Below are 22,700 nucleotides of genomic sequence, written 5' to 3' on the forward strand. Positions count from 1 at the left end.
ACTTACCTAGTCTTGCTACAGACGTTTGATATGGCCAAGAATATCAACTTCTGTACGAGTCCTCTGATATGCGCATTGGGACACCTGATCAACACCTGGTTCAGCCACCAATCATTTTGACTCAGGTGTTTTATCAACCACTTGCACACTTCCACACACTCTGAGTACAATGACGTCACGAAATCAAGCCAGAAATTAATGCTCGGACTCTCTCGAGAGTGAACTAGAGTCTCCAACACGAATGTCGTGCTCAACTTCGCACGTTGAAACTCGAAATGATTAGATGATTTCGGATCGCCAGGAGTCGGCAACGTTTTTGCCACAACATCATTGAATTTATACAGGAACTCAAAATAGTTCTTGTCAAACAGCAATCTATCGTGGCGTAACTGGAGGTTATCAGTGTTTATTGAAGCGCAAAACGTCTCCGATGGACTCAAATTAGGAATCAGTGAAGCCTTCTCTTCACTTCGCATTAAATCTACACTGCGCTCGTAGAACAGCATGTAAGCGCTGTGTGACTTCTCGAAGGCATAGTCGACAAACTTTTCAGTGAGTTGGTTGAATGTCTTGGACACCATCTGGCCTCCGAAGCACTCTTGAGGAATGTTGTCTGGATTGAAAGGCTTCACTTCGGAGTCGTTGAACAGAAACCTGAACATACCACGGAAATATCATCTTTTCTAACTCAAGACACTATCTCTTTTCTAACTCAATTTACAATAAGATAATTCAACTACTTTTGAATCTAGAATGAATATTTCTAAATGGATGAAAAGAGCCGACGATAGCAAATCAGCATGCAAAAGTTGCAAACATAGGTGTCCCTCATTAAATCATCTAAATTAAACACGAAATCTCATGTAACTTATTTCTCTGACTGATCTCTGTTTTTTGAACTCACCACACATCCGATTGCGGATAGGATCTATCTCTCACGAAACAGTAATAATGACCACTTTCAGCCGCCCCTGTGTGAACTGTAACTCCAATCAACTCATAATTCAGTTCCTCTTGCTGGCCCGAATCCAGTCCCGCCGATGCCGATGATGATGACGTCGCACCTCCCGATGCACTCCTGGAGTTGGAATTATCGCCGACCAGGTACGTTTCGGTGTACTTTCCCATATTGATGTGATTTGGGAACAGAAAGTGGGTGTTGACTTTCTCCCGCGCCATCGATTCCATGTTGAACTTGTATCGCATGGTGTTTATGACAAGAATCCGAGGCAACTTCTTGAAACTTGCTCTGAAACAACGCCACGGTCCACTGATAATTCATATCTTGGTTCTCTTTTGGGAAAAGTTCGTTTCATGTAAAAGACCAAATTAAACAAACCACACCAGCAAATACCTTGACACGTTATCAGCTGCTTCGACTCTTATAAACCTTGCTAAGCACAAAAAATAAAGCTAAAGTTTCCTTGGTTTTATTCAAATGAAGTTCTTCAATTTGGAGCATAAGAAAAAAAATTGCAATAAGGTAAATAAATATTACTATTGAGAAACTTTTAAGTAAAAAGAGCCAAATAATGAAGTCTTTAGAGCAGCAATAAAGGCAACCATGGGTGGTTCGAATCCCGTCAAGATGGTTGCTAGAGGGCGAAGTAAAACTTCTAATTTACGGAAAAAAAAAGTAAGAGCAACGAGCCAAATTGAGGAGCTGAACTACTTATACTTTGGGGTTTTCCCAAAAGGAAAAACAGTCCATAGCCATAGTTTAATCTTAGTGAACATAGATAGATTATGATCATTCGTATCTTGTGAAAAATTCGCCTCCATCGCGGACTTATTCATCCAAGTTGAACTAGCACCACCCCCCCCCCACAAAAAAAAACCCAACTAGACATCATCCTCTTTGTCCTCTATGAAAACTTAATGCAGGGAGATTAAGCACACACGAAATTTCCACCTAGTTATGAACTTACAATTTTGCAAACAGGGGAAATTTTAACTTGATCGGATTGATGTTAGGGTATTTTGTACCTCTTTTCAGCTCGCACTTTGGTGTGACAACTGGAACAGGTGTACATGTTGTCTCCCTCCAGCATGTCAATCTGGCAGAACTCGTCCAGTGACTCATAGAGATCTCTCAAGTCAGCCACCTGACACCTTACAGTGAAGAACTGCTCCACTGTCTTGCTCACGTGCATACAGTCCAAAGACACCACACCTAACAGGAAAAAAACCAAACTGTTAGCATATCCCTTCAGGCTAACTAATGAGTTATGACCGATGTGGTTAACTCAGAGTAATTTCGGATAGGGTACACCGTCTGCTCGTCACGCTATCTTATTTTCGGCCGGATAGATTCGTGCAACTTCTTAGTCTAATACCGATCCTAATCTTACTCTTATACTTTCTAGTCTCAGGGTGTTTAACTAGTCTCTGCTAGGCTCAATAGATCTAGGGTATACTGGTTTGTTGCGGCTGCTGAAGTTCTCTTGGAGAGGCAACTAATTTCTAAGTTAAATTCAAATCTCTCTGGTGCTGAAATTACAAGTAATTTCAGCACTTACAAATAAGTGGGTTGTTAGTTAGATGAATCATGATTGGTTAATATTAAACACTTTACAGTGGTAAAATATCTAATTTATCCAATCATAAAATATAGTTTAGATCAGGTTCCACCCATCCGGGTTTTACAGAGTTTTTTAGAATTATCTTTCTGCAATTCAAAGGATGGATGATGAACGTTGGTATTTGACGAACATCGTATTCTTGTCCGGTTCCTCTTGTTAGAGAAGTTCCAGGACGCTGGAGTTAGGGGCATCAATCGTTGTGTCTTCTTGTGACAACGACTGTGTTTTCCAACGAAATCAATCTGATTTCAAAATGGTTTGCTAATGACGGGTTTTTCTGTATTATGCGGAGAACTTGTTTTGTGTTCAACCTCGTCTGGGAATGGCGTGGAGATTGTGCGTGGAGGGGATGCCTTGTAACTCGGATCTGTACGTATACTTGAACGTCGAGGTGGTCATTGGTCTAGTTCAATGAAGTCCTTTTCTGCGAAGTCAAGTCGTACTCTAAATCCTTTGAGTTGTGATTGTGGACGGCATATCGGTTGTGGTTAGCCATTCTTGTTCGAGTGTAGTGGGGTCGTTTTGTCTTTGGATGTTCGTCTTTGTTGTTGCGTGCTGATCTATATACTGCAAGGTATGATTTACATTTTATAAAATTTTTATTAGTTCAGTTTTTTAATTATGAATTTAGCTAGTTGTTTTCACAAAAGCATTTTGTTTTAGTTCGGTTATTTTGAAGAGTTACTCACCCTTGAGTACCTCTTATTAAAAATAGAAGTGTGGTCACAAAGCGTGGATGTAGCGCGGTGGGTTAGGCCGGCTATAGAGCATGCTCAGGACGTCCTCTCTGGTGGGTTAGGCCAGGAGTGGGAGTATGATTTCGTGCGGTTTCTTTGAGAAGTCCTGTTATGTGATAACGTTTTATGTTGGGTTTGTGTTGGTCTTTCTTATGTTCCTTTGGTTGTCTCCTTTTTTCAAAAATCAAATTGTTTTTGTTATGGGTTTGTCTTTCGACTTTTTTGTGTTTTATTATTTCTTTCTTAGACTTTATAATAGTCTTCAAAAGAATAAATTATCCAGTTTTAAACTGGGTTAACCCGGTTTGGGTACTGTTGGTTTTCTTTTCTTAGTCATGCTGTTATTTTATGATTTGTGGTGTTTAGTAAGCTGCGTTGGTTAGTTCGGTTTAGTATATAATTCCTTTCCAACCGGGTTAAAGGAAAGTTTGAAACTTGTTATCGTGTGTTAGAGTTGTTGAGTGTGAAAACTTGAAACTGAAATTCATTATTTAAACAATTCTTCGTGGGCAAGCTGTGCGAGTTTGGATAGAATTCCTGTGCGAATGAATGAAAATATCAAAAGGTTAGTACTGCATTTTCATTTTATCAATTTATTACATAGAATTTCAATTTTACTGCATTTGAGGGAAATTTTAAAGTTATAAATTTTCATCGTATTGAATTTTACTGCTTCATGGGAAAATAATTTATAGAATAAATTACTACATTTGGTATGAGTTTTATTACATTATTTAGTGCAAGGTATTAATAAATTTTAGAAGAATTTTAACAAGTTTGCATTTTTATTTTTCTTTTCTGTTTTGTAGATTGTCGTGGTGTGAAGACTAGAAATGTAAATCAAACTTTGATAGAAAATGGTTAGTACTAATTTAAATTTATTAGTGAAGAGTATTTTAAATTATACTTACCTGTTAATCATCTGGGAAAAAGCCGTGGGGGAAGATGTCGTGTATCATATCTGATGTTGTTAGTAATTTGGCTAGTATGCGAATGATGTTTTTAGTTTGGAGCAGTGGCCAAAGCAATTGAAGTGCTTTAATGATTTTTAGTTCTTCGGTGCCTACTGCAAACTCATAAGGTGTGTTTTGAATGAGATTATATATTTTGTGATTGTATTTAGTATTGTGAATAAATTCTAAGATCTCATTTTGACGCCAGAAATAAATTTTCACTAATAAAGACGCAAAAACTGTACAATCCATTTACAAAAAAAGCACCACACCTAACAGAAAAATACCAAACTGTTGGCAATATGCCTTCCGGCTAACTAATCTGAACGAATCAGATCTCATTTTGACGCCGGAAATAAATTTCCACTAACAAAGACGCAAAAACTGTGCAAAATCAATTTACAAAAAAAGCGCCATTAAGTGCTCAAGGTCACTGATATTTCGAAAAAATTCCTATCAACTACAGTTCTGATTTAAATTTTCCAGACGAAAGGAATAGAATCTAAACTTTAAAGTGCGTCTTATACAAATTGAGTTGACTTTAGACTAAAAATGATGAAGATCATACTAATTTATATTTTTAGCAGAAGTATTATAGTGCAACTTTATTAAAATTCAGCGAAATCCGAATTTAACTCACAATCGATCATTTTTTTGATTTTTTTGTTAATCAAAAATTACGATTTTACTATCGGAACAATTGCTGATAAAACTTTACTAAAATGAGCTTTTTCTGCAACCGAAAAAAGTTTAAGAAGGGTATAATCTTTCAAATTCGGTATAGATAACTTTATCTTTGTTAGATTATAAGTTAGATACGTTAGATTATATGAAAAAGCGTCAATTTTCTAACATAAAATGCCAAATGTTTTTACTTGAAAATAATTTTTAAACTTTTTGCTCAAATTTTTAGAGATAATACCCTTTGGTATAATTAGAGGCTCACTTAGGTATAATTTTACACAGAGGCGATGCTTCGCTTTGCAAACACTAGCAAGAACACGACAAAGAGCAGCTTTGCAAATTACAATAAGAAAAGTGTAAATAAGCCACGAATTAGCAAAAACTCGTCTACGTCTGAGATTCGAGCCTGCGACCTTGAGATTAAGAATCACACACACTATCCACTCAGTCACGGAAACTCATTCGTAGATAGCAGGGAGAAGATTAATAACTAGCCACAAAAAAGGCAGACAGCAGATTCTATGCAACTTCCAATGCTAACAGTGAAATTTCCAAATAAGTGAACATTTATAATGAACACTTTAATTTGCGAGTTAGATTAGAAAAGAAGGTTCGTAATAAAACATTAAGCTGACGCTAGAGTAATCAGCAACTGATCCGCTAGTTCTAGCACAATTTTGTATTGGCTATTAAATCCAAAAAAGACCGATTATGGGTTAAAAACTTCGACCCGAACTTCGCAAAATAAATTGCACCATAATAATTCTGCTAAAAATCTGAGCATGTTTTGTCGCCATCATTTTCGTCTTATATCAACTCATTTCGAGAAAAACGCATTATAAATTTCAAGTTTTATTCGTTTCGACCGGATAATTTAAATCAGCTCTTTATACCTCTGTTTCATTTTCGAAATAAATTAATAGCTTCACATAAACTTCGACAAAATAAACTATTAAATTATAACATGCATATCTTCTTCTTGTTCAAAAACTCTCTCCCGCTCTATGATATAGCTGGGAAAATAACCAACAGATAGTAACAAAAACAGCAAATAAAAACAGCCAACATGCAGTTAGAAAAGAGTTAGTTAACACAAGGAAACAAAAAACGACTGGTTATTTAAAAAAAAAAACGTCAAATTTCAAGTGAAAAATATATGGCCTTCAAGCTCTTTGAATTTTAAAAAGAATTTGTGATTAACACATTTTTGATAAAAAAAGATTTATCATTGAGAAAACTAGATCAATAGGTGGACTTTTTATTCCGCTGGAAAATCTGAAATTTAAATTCCACTTGCGAAATTAGAAAGTCGATCATGTTTTTCGTGATCTTTACACTTTTGCTGTTCGACAGCTTAGTTTGCCTTCCTTTTAATAAAGGAATCGAACTGAACTGAAAAACATCCAAAAGACAAACCGCTAAAAATCAAATTTGAGCCTGAGCAAATATTAGGACTTCTCTATTTAAGATAAACATGAAAAAATCATCGCGACATATATAAGATTCTTTACTACGTTCATTGACTCTTACAAAATGACAAACGTTTCTCGAGAGTTTGTAACGCCGTAACCTCTCTGAGCTTCAAGAATCCTTCTTGAAGTATTTTTTAATCCTCTGAAATGCAAAATATGAACACCGCTTATAAAAATCAAAATCAAGCTATTTCCACTTTTGTTAGCATGCAGCGTAACTTCTGGGTACTGAATAACTGAATAATTGGATAAAAAATTCTCAAAAACCTATTCAATAAATTTCAAACCAGTTTTTCTAGACTGATTAAAATGTTTGGAATTTCATTATATCGTTTGAATCAAAACTTCAAAGTGATATATCATTCGACCCAATCCGATAAATATTTGTCCCACGTGTTTTTGCGTAGAAAACAAAAAATAAAAACAAAACACACCTGAAGACACAGTTCTTCCCCACTTTCCTATCATAGCAACTGAATTTTTTACTTTCAAACTTTGAGTTCTATGAAAACAGTTTTATTGCCTGAAAGCTTTTTAAATTTCTCAGATTTGTTTGTTTTATCTATTTTTTAAAAACCTAGCCCAATTCGAGACTTTTCTCTCTCAACTCAACTCAATTTTTTTCTTATTTCACAGGGGAATTTCTATTCCTATAAAACTGAAGCTCAAGATCTTTAAATTGTCCCCCATTTGCTGATCGAATTCGTAGCCCCCCGACAGTTGGAAAGTGTCAATGAAGGTAAAAAATAACAGACTTGTTTTTTGAAAACTTCAACTTTAGAATTTCAAAGAAAAATAGTATTTGGCCTTAAACACTTTGATTTTCAAGAACAATTTATGATTGGCACCTCTTTGATACAATTAACTCAGTTTGAGAAAATTGAAGTGTTAGGTAATGTTTTATTCCGGTGGGAAATCTCAAAATTATATTCCACTTTCGCAACTAGTTATTTCACGCCATTTCCTCTTTTGTAATTGGAGCGCGAAATTTGCCTGCTTAGCAATGAACTTGAACTGAACTCAAAATGTTCACATATGCATGCCCATGGAGAGTAAATAAAGCAGCCAAACTATAAACCATCTGAAAATGCGCGGAGTATATATGTCAGCCGAAACGTTACGTTACATCAATGAAATGTGCATGACTTTCCTAACTGTTACATAATTGTTACATAACTATTTCATAACACATAGGTAATTTGGCTGGTTGGTACTTCGGCTGATTTATGTACCACCATGCCAAAGGGCATTCATAATTGGAATTCGTTTTAACTTTTAGAGAACATTCTTTCTTTCTTTTCCAGAACTCCGGCGGAAAAAAGTTCACTAGATGTTACTCACTGTTTGTGATCTCTCCCCTGAACAGATTATGGACCAGGTCTCTCAGCTGGGGACTCATGTCTTCCAATTTGGCGATGAGGTCATTGAAGAACTCAGTCATGTCCTTCTGGTCACAAGTGTTCAGGGGCTCATTGTCCATCACGTACGAACGACAGAACGAACGCGGATTGTATGCTTTTCTGTCACTCAGCTACAAAAAATTACGTTTCGTAACTGACAGATTTGACAATCGAACCCCTCTTCACACAAAGAGTCATAAAAAATCTCTTACGGCGCTTTAGGTGGGGGGAGGGGGGGTCAATTATACAACTTATTGCAATAGCGCTTCTAAAATTTTTGTCTTGTTGAAAATTGCCTACGACGCAGAAAAAATTTTGATCAAATAGGATTTTAATACTGCATGAGGAGGTTTTAAATAGTTCGACCTAAAACGTCTACAAAAATCCCCTCTCCTCGCCAAAATCCCACATAACCAAAACCAATATCGAGTTGATGCTGAGTCAAGTCAAAGTTTGGTTTAGAATTACATGGATTATTTGTAGACATCGTAGAAAATTTCATTGCCTTAAGGTGGCTTATTATTTTTTCAATTTAGGAGAATCTTCCCAGACTCTTTATCTCACCTGCAAATAAGCGAACATCTTTTGTAGCTCCAACAGGACTTTTCCATGTTTCCTTTCCATGTTACTATTCGACATTCCAGTTGCTCCGTTGCCATTTTGAGGCACATCACCTTCCATATTTGCCACATTCATACTCGCTTCATTGTGATTGGCTGATAAAATGGCCGAACGCGCTTCATGGATCATAAACAGGTGTTGCAGTGCAGTCGCCATATAGCATGTGGCACCTAGGTTAATTAGCCCCACAAAACCCGCTTCTGATCTTCGTTCATCCAACGGCCAGTAGGACCATGGGTAGGGCGCATGAAACTCTTTCGAATTTTGCTTCATCAACGAAGAGTAGATGAAATCATAATTTTTCACACACCCGCTAGCGAGCTGAATTATCAAATCAAACGCTGCCTTTCTGCTATCAGGATTGACCAATTTTGGGGTTTTCGTTTCCGATTCTATTTTAAACAGACATTTCATTAGGCTTTTGATTAACTCCAAACCTTGATCTGACGTCACGAAAGGTGGTTTAAGTCTACAAATTGAGCACATGATTGTCAGAAGCCCTCTTAAACTAGAGCAGTCTCCATTTTCTTCACTCCAGAATGCATTTTGCAGAAACTCATCCAAAGCTGTGGTTATAGATTTGACAAGGTACGACACAAAATCAGCATCACTTGCGCGTTCTTCCTCTTTTTCTAGGTAAATTCTCATCAAGTTTTCGAACAGAGAAAAGTATTCCTGGCCTGAACTTGGATCCGCTATTACACTTGAGTCTCTTGAATCGCGGTTATTATGGTCCTCGAGGCAACCTTCCGAAATGCTTTGGACTTCGGCCAGAAAATTAATTAAAGTTTCAATCGTCTTTTTGCAAAAAGCGAAGGACTTATGAGCCAATTTTGTAAGACCAGTTGTCGAAGTCTTGCTTATATTCTTGGTTGCAAAATTGACCACAAGTTGATAAACTAATGAAAAGAATAATTTATGCTCCATCAAACTGGTACAAACGGAAGGATCATGACAAGCGTATAAATTGAGAATGAGGAAACATTGGCACACTAAATTTGACTTCAACGATAAAGTTCTTCTCGAAACTGCATCCGTTTGAGTTTTCGACGCGGAATCCATTAGAATAAACAGACTATCCAGAAATCGGTTTTTATCCAGCATCGAAACAAAAGATGGCCTATTTTGACTTAATTCTACAATTTGGGGTGGTACGTACATTTCATTTTGGGATCCAACGCCTAAGGAATCTGAGCAAAAACTGTTTTGACTGCGCATCACTAAGCCTCCTGAAGTGAACGGGTGCAAAGCGAAAATGTTGAATAATCTTAGAATCGAGGCAAGACACTCTTGCTTCCATTCTGACAATTGAACGTTTGGTGAGTCTTTCTTTTCACTCATTAGTTCTTCAAGCAAAACTTTCGACTCAAACACTGTTACCAGAAACTTTAATCCGCCGTATTCCACAAACTTTTGGCACCAATCTGAGCCAACTTTGTTTTTATTTTGACTCTGGGACGGCCCTGAAGTTTGGCTATTTGAGTCGCCACCAAAATCGGCGGTTAAATTAGAATCGAAGTTCGGAAGCGTAGGTGTCAAAAGGTTGGCTCCATGACCCCCAAAACCCCTCGGAGTGAGGGACGCGTCTGAAGTCATTTGGGATATCTTGTTGTGGCAATTGATGGCCAAATGCTCTAACATTTGAAGAGAGTAAAGCAACTTGAAGACGTTATCAACATCGAGAATGGTCGACCAGTCTATTGATGATGAATTCGCCATTTGGGGGAGATCTTTCGAAGAACTTGGCTCGGTGGCATTCGTCTGATAACTCGAATCGGTTGATAAAATCTCGAACTGCTGTTGAATTGCAGGATATGTCGGCAAGAGCATGATGAGATCCCAGACCAATCGGATTATTTCGTCAATGTTGAAGATTTGAGCCTAAAATAAAGACAGGAATAATTCATCAACGCTTCAGTACTCTGACATACGCATTGAAAAATTAACGAACAATTAATTGTCAATGCATATTTATTTTTAATAACTTTTAATCTTTACTCTAGAATACACTCAGAAAAAAATGATTTAAAACAAATAAGTTAATGCAATATTTAACTAAGGTAATGCAATACTACTGCTGAAAACAGGTGAACAGAAAAAAAAACAGATTTGAATCATTCACGAGAAAAATTACAACACGTTTCATTTCCAGATATCCAATATCCAAAAAAACGCACCAGAATGTTCTGCAGAATCAATATATGCGCATTAAGACGTTTCTAAGCACCAATCCCAAGTGCTTCGCTCTTTAAGAAAAAAAACAAGAATAGCCAGTTACGGTGCAAGTAGCACAGAATGTTCCGACATAGTCTAAAACATAAAAACAAAAAAATATTTCTTTTCAAATTAGTGCATTTTTTTTTCTGCGGGGTGTGATAAAAGGATCTGAAAGAAAATCCAGAACTTGAGAATATTCGACATTTATAGTAAATTAAGCGAAAACTGTCGAGAAATGACTAAGAAAACAAAACAATATCAAAAATGAAATTCGAAAAATTGATTCAAATATTTTTTGATTTTTCGAAGTTGTTAACTAGTAAATGTCGCTTAAAAAACTCCAAAAACAACTTAAATTGAGTAAAACTACGTTTTTTTGTCCTAAACCAAGTAAAAGTAAGCTCTTGTAAGCATGCTCGCTCGAATTCAGACAGCAAAACATTTTAAACCTGTTTTTCTTGACACTGGGACAACTTGTTGGGAATTTCTTAATGTTGTTCGAATGACGACTGAAAAGGCTTTAATATGATATATCACTCAACCCAGTCCGATGATCATTTGTTGTACCTGATTTTGCGTGGAAATCAAAGAAGAAAAAATAACAAACCCTAACACAAAGTTCCTCCCCATTTTCAATGGTCGTAACAAAAAGAACTGAAAATGACTTTGCGCTCATTAACAATTGTCAATTACATTTTCGCAGAAGCTGCCTCGGTATAACAAAAACAATGATAGCCGGTTACTAAGCGACTTGCACAGAATGTTACGACCATAGTCTTAGAAAAAAAATACAACCGTTTTTTCAAAATATTGTCGTTTTTTTTCGGCGTGGTGTGATAAAGGAGCTGAACAAAAACTGGGGAAGGTATACTCGACAGCCATACTAAAATAAGAAAAATGAAAAACAATTTTTGTAAAAAAAAATACTAGAAAAACGAAAAATTCTAACAAAATTTTCGACAAATTTTTCGAACTTTTGAAAAATTTGATTCCAAAAAGGCGCTAAAATGCTCAAAGTAGACTAAGTAACCCAGCTAAAGACTAAGTTTTAAATTAAGTTACTTTAAGTTATTGTGAGCTTTTAAGCAATTAATCAATTAAAATAAAACTGCTCGCGCGCTTTATTCGCTCGAAAAAAGACGAGAAAGCAAAAGTTTCAAACCGGTTTTTCTTGACACTGGGAAAAAATTTTGAATTTTTTTGTATCAAGATTCGAATCACGACTGTAAGGGCTTTAATATGATATATCACTCAACACAGTCCGATGATTATTTTTGATACCTGATTTTGCATGGAAAACAAAAAACCTAAAACACCCGAATACTAAGTTCCTCCCAATTTCCATGGTCGGAACAACAATGCTAGATAATTTGAAGAGAAAATTTGGATTTTTCAACAATATACATGCAATAGCTTAACAGAAAACTATTTTGAGACGCTACCTTAGAAGCTGAGCTCTTAAGGTTGGAGAGCCTTCTTAGAGTCTCAAACAGTCTGTTGAAATGAGCTTGCTGTAGCAATATCACTTGCGGGTAATTCTCCAAAGGCGGTTCTATATACAGACAACCTGGAAACTTCAAAAATACATCCCCTAGCTGAAACTTTGAAGCCGCGTCTTCCGATGACGAATCGTCGCAGTGCAGAAAAGTCAAAACGGCCGCAATTTGAGACTCATCACGTATGCATAAATCCGACAGAATCCGGTCATCGTGTTCCAATTTCAACTCCAGGCCATTTGTAAGCAACCTGTAATACTTCAACCGAGATCCTTCCTGAGTGTCAGAAGAGTTTTTATCATCAGAATCGTCCAGTGGTTTAGATTTCAGAAGCTCGTTTTGGTGAAAGGTCACATCTGCCCGCAGTTCGCCAAGATAGTCCGAAGAATGCATGTTGATTAGCTTGGGCTGATTGACGCCTGCAACTCGGTTGGCAAGATACAACTTCAGCTGGTGAGAACCCTGGAATATTATTCAAAAATCTATATAGCATTTTCCATTAACATCGATATTGAAATACCGATAACCTTATTGAAATCCATCGGCAGAATTAGTGACTAAATGACAGAATTTTTTAAACCAATTTACAATTAGCAGTAATTGATGTGAATTTTGAGGGTGACACTTCACTTCGACGATAAATTCAAAATTTTCTTTTTTTTAGAGACTAAAAATAGTTTTTAAAAACTTTCATTTAGCTCTTTTAATAAACCTTTCAATAAAGCTTCCGGCAGTACCTTCCCAAAAAAATGGAAATTCCGAAATAAATTCAAAACAAAAATTTTGGAAAAAAATACAGATTTTATTTAACATTTTTCCACAGAAAACTGTAGTCAGAGCTTGATGTTTTACTACCACAGCAATTTGCTGCTTTTATTTCGTAATTTTTCTTGAAGATCAGACCTTTCTGGGCATCCATGTTTTGGAGTGGCTGTGTATTGGGGCAGTGTTGGCCTTCAGGGCCGAGTGTCTAATGTGGAACGAGTACTTCTTGTAACTCTGCTGGATGTGATGTAACAGAAGACACACTATCGACTGCAATTCCTTTAGTCTGTCCAGACAGAACTGAAACAAAAAATGGTACATAATTACGTCAGAAAAAAACCAGGTGAAATACAATTTATGCTACACAGAGACGAAGCTGAGCTTCGCACCACTTGCGATGAAAACATGAACACAGATGCGAAGCTGAGCTTCGCACCTTTTGCGATTCAAATATGAATGAATATGATTCAAATCAAACGGAAAAAAAAACAATTTTTTCATTTTTTTTAACAAAAGCCCAAAATATACAAAACAAAAAAGGAGCACCATTAGAAACTCTACAAAAAGCTTTGGGAAAGCTATAGAGAAGGCAACTTTTCAAAAAAGTCCTTTTAGCGAAACTAAGCAGACAAAAAAAAGCAGACAATAATCTAAATTAGCCAAATTTTTTAATTTGCAAAAAACACAGGTCTCAACTGGACTCGAACTTCCAGGCTTTGTCGTCTCAAGCATTGGAGTTACATCGACTTGGAAAAAAGCTGAACCATCGAGCTACGGGAATCAAGTCGACAAAAAAAACAGACGGGCGACAGTCCAAAAAAAACTCTAGTTTCCAAAAAAAGAGCCCGACCGGTTTCGAACCCCAAGACTTTGCCATCTAAAGCTTTTGCTTTTCCTCTACGCCAGCTGGTTGATTGGATTTGAAACTATAACTACCAGTGGTTACAAAACTGAACGTACCTGAGCAGAAATCCTTCAAGACGAAAAAAAAACATCAAAAAATTCTAAATTTATAAAAATATTCCAACCCTTTCCCCTCAGAGCACATACACGCGCACAGAAACTTTTTTCGGTGGTAACGACACAATTAGAGGTCACTAAGTCGATATTAATTAAGCCGAAAAATATCAAGCCGATAAAAAAGACAAAAAACGAACAAAAAACTTAAACAAATCGAGCTGGCAAAATTACAACCAATATGAAAAGCAAATTTCGATTCGGTCGGATTTTTGAAATGCTAAAGAAACTAAAGTGTGAATTGTTTACAGCTAAAATAAACAATTTTTAGATGTGCTAAGCCGACAAAACATAAGCAGACAAATAATAGACCTTAATATTTGTGATCTGAAATTTTAGTTTTAAAAAAGTGACCCTGGTCAGATTCGAACACAGGACCTTTGCCGTCCCGGGGTATTCGTTACCACTAGGCTAAATTCAATATGAAGCAAGTTACATCAGGAGCCCAATGAGTCGTAGACAAATTTGTTTACGGTAAAAAAAGTATTACCCGATTGTAATACCGTTGCTTATTGCAAGGGTACAGAAAGACAGAAGAATAATTATTACGTTGAAGAAAGAAAGAATATTACGTTAAGAAGAAAAATTATTAGGTTAAGAAAAAATATATATTTCTCAAGTGTTAAACTAAATTCAAAGTGCATTCAAACCCGAGAGGCGAGCGAAACGCTGCCCAAATTTGGAATATTAATTTATTTCAATATCGATAAGGTTTATCAAACAATCAATTGAGAAAAAAGATAAACTAAAACCATTTCTCATCGAGGGAAAGACCAACATATGAGCTGTCCAGCTCTTTAAGGAGAGCCGCTATTGCACCCCCGGTTGTGCCTCTAAACGCGCAATATCTAGGTTATTTTTCTGGAGTAGTAGAGTTGCTTTATCCTCAAGCAACAAACCAAGGCGATTGTGGGCCTTGAACCACCGACCTTTGGACTGAGAAGCGGAGATCTTAGCCCCTTCACCGTTGCTCCACAAAGCAAGGAATGTCCTTATTTGCATTTTTAATGAAAAGATTGCAACTGTCGAACAGGGTGGGACAGTTGTTGGCTAAATTCAAACTTCGTAGTATTCAAAACTTAAAGATGATACATTTTCAAAGTGTAACTAACTTGTTCGAAACAATTTACAGATCCATTAGATGCAAAAAAAATATACAAGGAAAATATTGTTCTTACCGTTTCATCGCTCTGGAGAAACTTCGATATCCTCTCGAAGGTGCTCGCAATAAACTCTGCTTCTTTTTCGAGTTTGGGTAAATGCAAGTAGTAGCCATTCAAGACATCTCTAGCCATCTTTTGCATTTCTGAATCCTTCGACGTCAACAAAATAGCCCAGAACTGCTGCAGACCAGCACTTATCAATTCAGCTCTAATTTCCGACAACCCATTGGCTACAGAAGTCCTGGAAACATCAGCTGTATTCAAGCTACTTGAAGTCCCACTGACGTTTGGGAGTTCTGCGACTCCGTTTGAAGACGTTACAGATTCATCGCCAGGAGAGGATTGCTGGTCGCTAAAGAATACTCCTTTGACGGCTTTGCAGAAAAGCACCGCTAGTAAATGAACTTCAGCCAAATCTGACAAGAGCGGACCGGTTCCTTGAAGTGCCGAGGAGTAGCTTTCGATTTCCATCGGCCTTGTTGCCAATTCACTATTTATCGGAGCTGTATCAGTCGGCGAAGATGCTAGATCCGATTGAAGTTTACTCCATTGCGAGTCAGTTGTAACTAGTTTGCAATAGATCATCAACCATTGCTGGTCAGTCATTATGTGAATCTCATCCGTTTGACATATACCACATAACCAGTTCAGGAAGAAATCTTTGTAATTTGGGTTCGTGGACAGAACCGTCCAAAGAGATATAATATGTCCGTCTGAGAATGTATAGCAAAAACTATGACTCGTTTTGTGAAAAATTGCATCGAACAAGTGCAAAAACTCTCCGAGTTCCGATTGCGTTAGAGGCAGATTGTCAGTATTTGTTTGCTCTGGACTTTCAACCATTTCGTTGTGATCTGCAGTTAAATTTGCAGTTTCTGATTCTATCAAACTTAGAATTGTTCCAACCAGAATGTCCAGCATTGAGTGTGTTTGGATCGCGTAGTTTGACAGCGAAACTACGTTGGAGAACAATGCTTGCAACATTTTGACACACATGAAAGTCGAACAATTATTTCGAACCGAATTCAACAAGGAACGAACCATCTCCTTCAAAATTTCAGGATACTTCAAGAAAACTGCAACTAAATCGAACAAATTCTGCTTCACACATTCTTGCTGCTCTGGTGCTAAATCCGATAACTGATTACTTGTCAGTAGATCCCATATAAGAGAACTGCCTGCTTTGACGAAAAATGAAGATCCGACCAAGCTTGGATCGGACGACGAAGACGAAGCGGTTGAGTCCGTACTATTGCTTTCATCTTGATCACTTATAACTTCAAAGTCACAACTGGGTTCACCGTCTTCTGACCTCGTCTCCCTAACATTGCTAACCTCGCTATCATTAACTTGACCTGCAGACGATGCCAAAGCTACGTTTGACGACACTTCTGAAGCAAGCGGCAGCATCGCATCCGATGTTTCGACAGTCAAAGGCTGTTGAGACTTTACTCCGACCGGTTTCAAGATTCCATCTTGTTCTAAGAGTTCTCGAATGAGCAATTGATTGCAGCAATACAATGCCGATGTCTCTTCGTCCAAGTCTTCAAGATCCTCGACGTCGTCGTCATCGTCGTCCTCATCTTCGGCATCGCCTAACTGTGCCATAGGAGAATTGACCATCTCTGCATCTTGCAGATCGTCAGCTGCACTGTTCCGTCTGCCTGTAGGCGACAAAGGACTTTCAGATCCAGGACCCGCGTTGCTATCAACAGACCTTCTCAACTCCTGCTCACCTATGTCAACATCCAACTGCGGATTAATTCCGGTCTTCATATCTTGGATTCCTCTGAAAAGCTTATTCATTTCTTGGAACTCGTTTTCCTGTTCTTCCGTAAGGTCTCTCATATCGAAGCCGTGGATTGTTTTGTCCGACTCCGATGGATGGCGCTGATAACTCAGAACCCTGGAAGGTCCAGGCGCGTTCACATCTGGCGAGGAGTCATTAGCAGCGGGGATGAAATGACGACTGAGTCTCAGAGGCGGTGGCGGGGGAGGAGGTGGATTGATTTCGCGAGACACCTTCGAACTCTTTCTCTAAAACACAAGAAAGTCAACATCATTTTGATTTCAAAACATCCCCGTTAGACTGTTGTTAGCTAGATGATAGATCAAATATACAACAATCTTTTTCAGGTAGTTATAGATTGGATGAACATTTAACGCTGAGGCGAAGCGAAGCTTCGCGCCACTAGCGATACAACACTAACATAAAAAAGACGAAAAAAAACTAAATGTTGAAAAAAAACTAAGTGAACCAAAGTTTTCGTATGTCTTAATAAAAAACAACAACTAGAGGCCCAGCTAAAGCTGGAGGTAAGTGCTTGATACGGAATGAATTTCCTATACTCATGCGGCACGAAAAATGTGATTTCAAAAATTGGACTTCGCCCAAAACCTTAGTTGTTTCTCTCCTAATTTTGAGATAAATAGTTTTCCCAAGGATATAACCTTTCTCTTACAAGAAATTAGGGAGTCGCCGCTTCTGTGGAAACAATTATTACAACCGGTTTTTTAAATTAAACTTTTCATCTGAATTGATTGGGTAATGATTAAGAAAATTCCTAAAAAACGGTCAAAAGTTTTAAAAAACGGACAAAAGACTTTCCAAAATCTATAAGTTGTTTCGCAAAAAGCATTTTGTGGCCGCTTAAGCAGATATGATTCCCAAAACACAACCTGAGAATTGGCACAGTAGTTTTCGCGTAAAGTCAAAAAGTTTCAAAGTTTTGACTAGTTTGAAGTCCATAGCATTTTTTCTTATGCAAACTGGGCAACAAACAATTACAAACGTAGGCTTTCAACAACCTATTGTTTCGATTAAACCTAAGATATCAGAATTGGAAAAATAGCTGGAGAAAAGTCCAAAAAAAACTGTCAACAAAACGGCCAAAAGTCGAAAAAACGGTCAACATTTAAATGTCAGTTCCGAGAACCAAAATTTATGTGTAAAAACAGGGCGAATCTGCTTACGCAGATGGAAGTTAAGCAACCTATATTTCGATTGAACCCATAATGTCAGATTTGGGAGGGTTAGTTTCGACTAAAAAAACGGTCAAAAAATCAAAATTCCCGAGGGCCCTAAATTTTGGTGTCAGAAAAAATTAGGGCGTAGTCGCATAACCAAATGAGCTCCCCCTAACCCCTACTTCGAATCATTCCCAAAATTTCAGATATGGCATGGAAGTTTTCGAGAATATTCAAAAAATATGAAAAACGGTTTAAAAAACTTTGATTTTTCCGGGGGCGATAATTTTTTGAGTAAAAAAACTTTGTGAGTGGCCGCTAATGCAGTGAAGCTTCCCAGTCCCCGTTAAGGCCCTTGATCCCACAATATCAGATTTGAGATGTTTGTTTTTGAGAAAATTCAAAAAGAATCACAAAACCGTCAAAATCGAAAGTGGACTATTCCGAGGGCCATAGTTTTGAGTGCAGAAAAAAAATTGGGCGTAGCCGATTATGCAGGGAGCTTTTCAAAACAATTCTAATCATTTAAACCCAAAACTCAGATTTGAGAGGGGTAGTTATCGAGAAAGGCGGTACTTTTTCGAAGGCGGTAAACAGAGGCGGCAAGTATAAAAAGACTCTAGGGGAGTATTCAGGCACAAAGGGAAGTGGGCGGTCTTTCAATTGATACCTTTTTTATGAAACAAAAAAATTTTGAAAAAAGTGAAAACATTTTCCAAAACTTAAAAATAAATTTCAACAAACCGATTGGTAAACATACAACCAACTTGAAAAGTACGGAGGGAAGTGTTAAAATTGTGTTTGCCTTGAAACGAGACCCAAAATTAGGTCATTAGGCCCATGAAAAATAGGCTGAATTAATTTGGGCCAAAGAATTTTTTGACAAATAATTGGCCGACAATTTTATTTGAATTAGAATATTTCTCATTTGAAAAAAGTCCTAGTCAGATTGGAACCCAGGACCTTTGCTTTCCAAGGCATAATCGTTACCCCCAGGCTAGTGGCTGGGACCGCAAAGAAGTTTGAATTCATTATAAGCCAAGATACAAGTGATTCTATAAAACAAGTTGTCAACCCGAAGAAAATCAGTTTGATAACGCTTGGTAATCACAAGCGTAAAAATTAAAATACAATACATAACTCACGTCCAGTTTTTGCCGCTTAGACGCCTCATTTTTCACTGTCTCTTCCACATTATTTTGATATATATTATCATTGTCTTCGTCACTTATTTCAACGTCCTTCAATTTCGGGGGCGATCTCTTTTTCCTGCTTTTGGTTGGACTCGGTGAACTGTCAATTGAAGACCCGGTAGTGTCGTTGTTTTCATTACCTGTAGTCCACTCAGCAGGTGGGTTCAGCACTACTCTGTCGCATTCCGATTTTTGCTTTGAGCTGGTTAGAACTGGCGATTCGCCCATAAAACCCACTGTGGCGTTAGGAGGGTACTGGCTCTCATCATTCAGAGCGAGTGAATCTGAAGTTTGGCTTGGTGATATTGCACCCTAAAACTCGATTTTTTCAAGAGGGTAACGTTTTAAAAGTTTTGTAATTAATTGATATTTCAGCATCATGATACGAGAGTTTTAAGACAACCAACCTAATAAAACTTTTTCAATTAATTAACATGTTCCAAGAAAAATATGTCATTGAGAAAAAACCGATGCATTCAACCCATTTCAAAAAATGTATTTGAAGCGTATGGCAAAAGGAACAAGTATTCATTTGCAAAAACCTAATGCAACGAAATAAGTTCTTCTAATAATTTCCACCCAAGTGGAAAAGAAGGGAACAAACCGGGAAAATTTTGCAATCAGATTCTATCACCCTTACCGAAATCTTTAAAAGCTGCAGTAAAAATTTGCTAATTATGCAGTGTGCACATTAAACGTTGAATAAACAGTCGCCAATGAAATTGGGCGCAAAAGTTGAGAACACAATTGTTCAAGACAACTTCGGAAAAAGTCAACTCGTTTTATAACACAAATTTTTCTCATAACACAAAAAAGATGATTAAAAAATCGGCCAAAAATGTTGATTAAGGTTCGACTACCCCCAGTGGAGGAAAGAAAATTTGACCTAAGGTACGTGACTTTTTCGCGTTGAAAAAGGTATCACAAACAAGCGTACTATCAAACTAATCGAGTCGAGTCATATATCTTAATAAAGACCTTTCTGTCGTAACTGGGATTCCGAAAAGCCTTTTCATAAAAAAATATTCTCGAAGTAGACAGAAAGTGGTCTGAATGTTCAACTTTTTAAGACGTTTTTTTTTAGAAAAGGATTGGTAGTATTTTCCAACAAGTCACTTCCAAAAGTTACTGTCAAGATAGTTGGAGCTAATTTCAATACATTAAAACTAAGCAAACTTAGAAAGAACAGAAAGCATAAACACTGAAAAGGAGTATAACTTTTTCATTTTCATTTTTTTCATTACGGACTAAGCTAGAACAATACTAACTTCTTGTAAGGCACCGGCTGCCTTTGTTAATTGGACCATGTCATGCAGTGACTCAAATAAATAATGTCAAAGGACGGGCTTTGATGGCGCAATTTTAGGTACCACAAGAACGCTAGTAGGGTCAATTCTAGAGGGTGAAATTATATCCTCATATAAAAACCCTGTTATTCCTGGTTCAGATTCCAAAATCAAAAAACTTGTCTCAATAAGGGGAAAACCAGGTCAAAAGATTTAACTAGTGGTAACAATTTAGAGCGCCTAGAGTCATCGCTCGGCAATTACGTCATTTTAACCAATAAAACAGAGGCGAAGCGGAGCTTCACAACACTTGCGTTAAAATGAAACACAGAGGCGAAGCTTCGCTTCCCAAACACTTGCGAGAACGACAAAAGCTGCTCTATTAAAAGCAATAACAAAAATTAAAAATAAGCCTCGAATTTGATTGAACAATTCGGCTACCTCTGAGATTCGAACCGCAACCTAGAAAACAAAAAGGATCACACACTAACCACTCAGCCACAGAAACTTAATAGGTACCAAACACTAGCCACAAATTAAGCAGAGAACAGATGCTAAGCAATTTCCAAGGCTGCAATGGAATTTCCGAATGATGAATACTTTTATTTGCGAGTTAGGTTAGAAAAAAAGAAGGTTCGTAAAACCACACTAAGGTGATCGCAAGTGTGAAGATAGCATTACCACATATTGAGAAAAAAAGAAAGATTTCTTTTTACTTATCCGAAAAAATAACTCGTTCTACAAAAATTTGTCTCGGACGATGTTCTTAAACAGCCTTAACAAGCATTGAGAATCAATGACCGAGCGGCAACTAAGGCGAAAAACTTGGGTCGACCCTCGTTAAGCCGAAAACGAAACAAAAAAAATTGAAAAATTTAGCCATAAAATTTTTTGTAAGTTAAAATGCTACAACCCGTCCCAAACGAAAAGGCGAAAGCATTAAACTAAATTCTCCCATGAAGCTTTACTGTGCTTTCGTGGATCTCGAGAAAACTTTTGACCGTGTGTCCAAGCAGTTACTGTGGTGGGCCCTTCGAAGTTCCGGTGTCGAAGAATGGGCAGTGCGGGTCGTCCAGGGTATGTACTGTAATGCCCGGAGTCGGGTTCGAGTAAACGGCCAGTACAGCGAAAAATTTAATGGGAGTGTCGGTGTACATCAGGGCTCTTTTCTAAGTCCACTTTTCTTCATCATCGTCCTAGAGGCCCTCCCACAGCAATGCGATTCAATCAACGTAGAGGCGTGCCTTGGGAGCTCTTCTATGCGGATGAATTAGTTATAATGGCGGATACGCTTGATGAATGCATCGCTAGACTCAGGATCTGGAAAACTGGCATGGAGAGTAAAGGTTTGCAAGTCAACAAGAAAAAGACAAATTTCCTGATCTCAGGCACTGGCCTTGATCTCCTCAAGGACTCTGGAAGTACCCTTGTGCTCTCTGTCGTAAAGGTGCTGGAAGCAACTCCATTGCTTGCTCTCAGTGCAAGTTGTGGATTCACAAGAAATGCTGCGGAATATCAGACCGGCTGGTAGCCAACCCAACATTTGTTTGCCCTAGATACACTGGATTGTCGCGGCCTATCGACGGTCGCCCTTCGAACATGATTGATGTAGACGGCACTACGCTTGATGTTGAGCCAACTTTCTGCTACCTGGGTGACATGCTCAGTGCGAGTGGGGGCTGTGATAGTGCAATTGCTGCCAGATGTTGCTCAGCCTGGTGTAGATTCAGGAAACTACTCCCTATGTTAACTTCGCGGCACATCTCTCTTAATACGCGGAAAAAGGTACTCTTCTTGTCCCAACGTATCAGAACTGCAACGACTCCAACGAAATGACCGTGCAATGAGCCGTTGGATCTGCGGTGGTAAGCCCGGTGTTCATGACCCACGTGCACTTCTTGATAAACTCTTATTGCGTGACATTATCAACGTCTTTCGGAGCAGACACCTCAGATGGTGTGGTCATGTTAAGCGCGCTCCCTCCTCTTCATGCATCAAAATGGCCAGTGAGATGCAGATCTCCTCCATCAAAAAACGTGGGAGACAAAGAAAGACTTGGTCCAAGAGGATTGTGTGGAAAATGATATCAAGGAACGTTGCCTTAACCACACTGACCCTCAAGACCGTATTTTATGGAGAGCTGCAGT

At 37.8% G+C, this 22,700-nt stretch overlaps 2 protein-coding genes across 5 annotated transcripts in view; one reads left to right on the plus strand and one right to left on the minus strand.

Annotated features, from left to right (window-relative positions):
* LOC134848536 (cyclin-dependent kinase 1-like) overlaps positions 1–22,700 on the plus strand; it is a 488,218-nt gene that overhangs the window by 371,437 nt on the left and 94,081 nt on the right. The gene's annotated exons all lie outside the window — the stretch shown is intronic.
* The window catches only part of LOC134848535 (ubiquitin carboxyl-terminal hydrolase 34-like), a 67,899-nt gene that overhangs the window by 34,377 nt on the left and 10,822 nt on the right, over positions 1–22,700 (minus strand). The window contains exons 7-15 of the mRNA XM_063866035.1: positions 19,220–19,579; positions 15,123–17,144; positions 13,066–13,227; positions 12,109–12,624; positions 8,393–10,330; positions 7,770–7,959; positions 1,987–2,173; positions 905–1,249; positions 7–654 (exon numbers count right to left, since the gene is read on the minus strand). Coding sequence (XP_063722105.1) covers positions 7–654; positions 905–1,249; positions 1,987–2,173; positions 7,770–7,959; positions 8,393–10,330; positions 12,109–12,624; positions 13,066–13,227; positions 15,123–17,144; positions 19,220–19,579 — 6,368 coding nt within the window. The remainder of the gene's footprint in view (positions 1–6; positions 655–904; positions 1,250–1,986; positions 2,174–7,769; positions 7,960–8,392; positions 10,331–12,108; positions 12,625–13,065; positions 13,228–15,122; positions 17,145–19,219; positions 19,580–22,700) is intronic.

The sequence above is a fragment of the Symsagittifera roscoffensis genome, chromosome 6 (assembly GCF_963678635.1).
Source record: "Symsagittifera roscoffensis chromosome 6, txSymRosc1.1, whole genome shotgun sequence".
Lineage (NCBI taxonomy): Eukaryota > Metazoa > Xenacoelomorpha > Acoela > Convolutidae > Symsagittifera > Symsagittifera roscoffensis.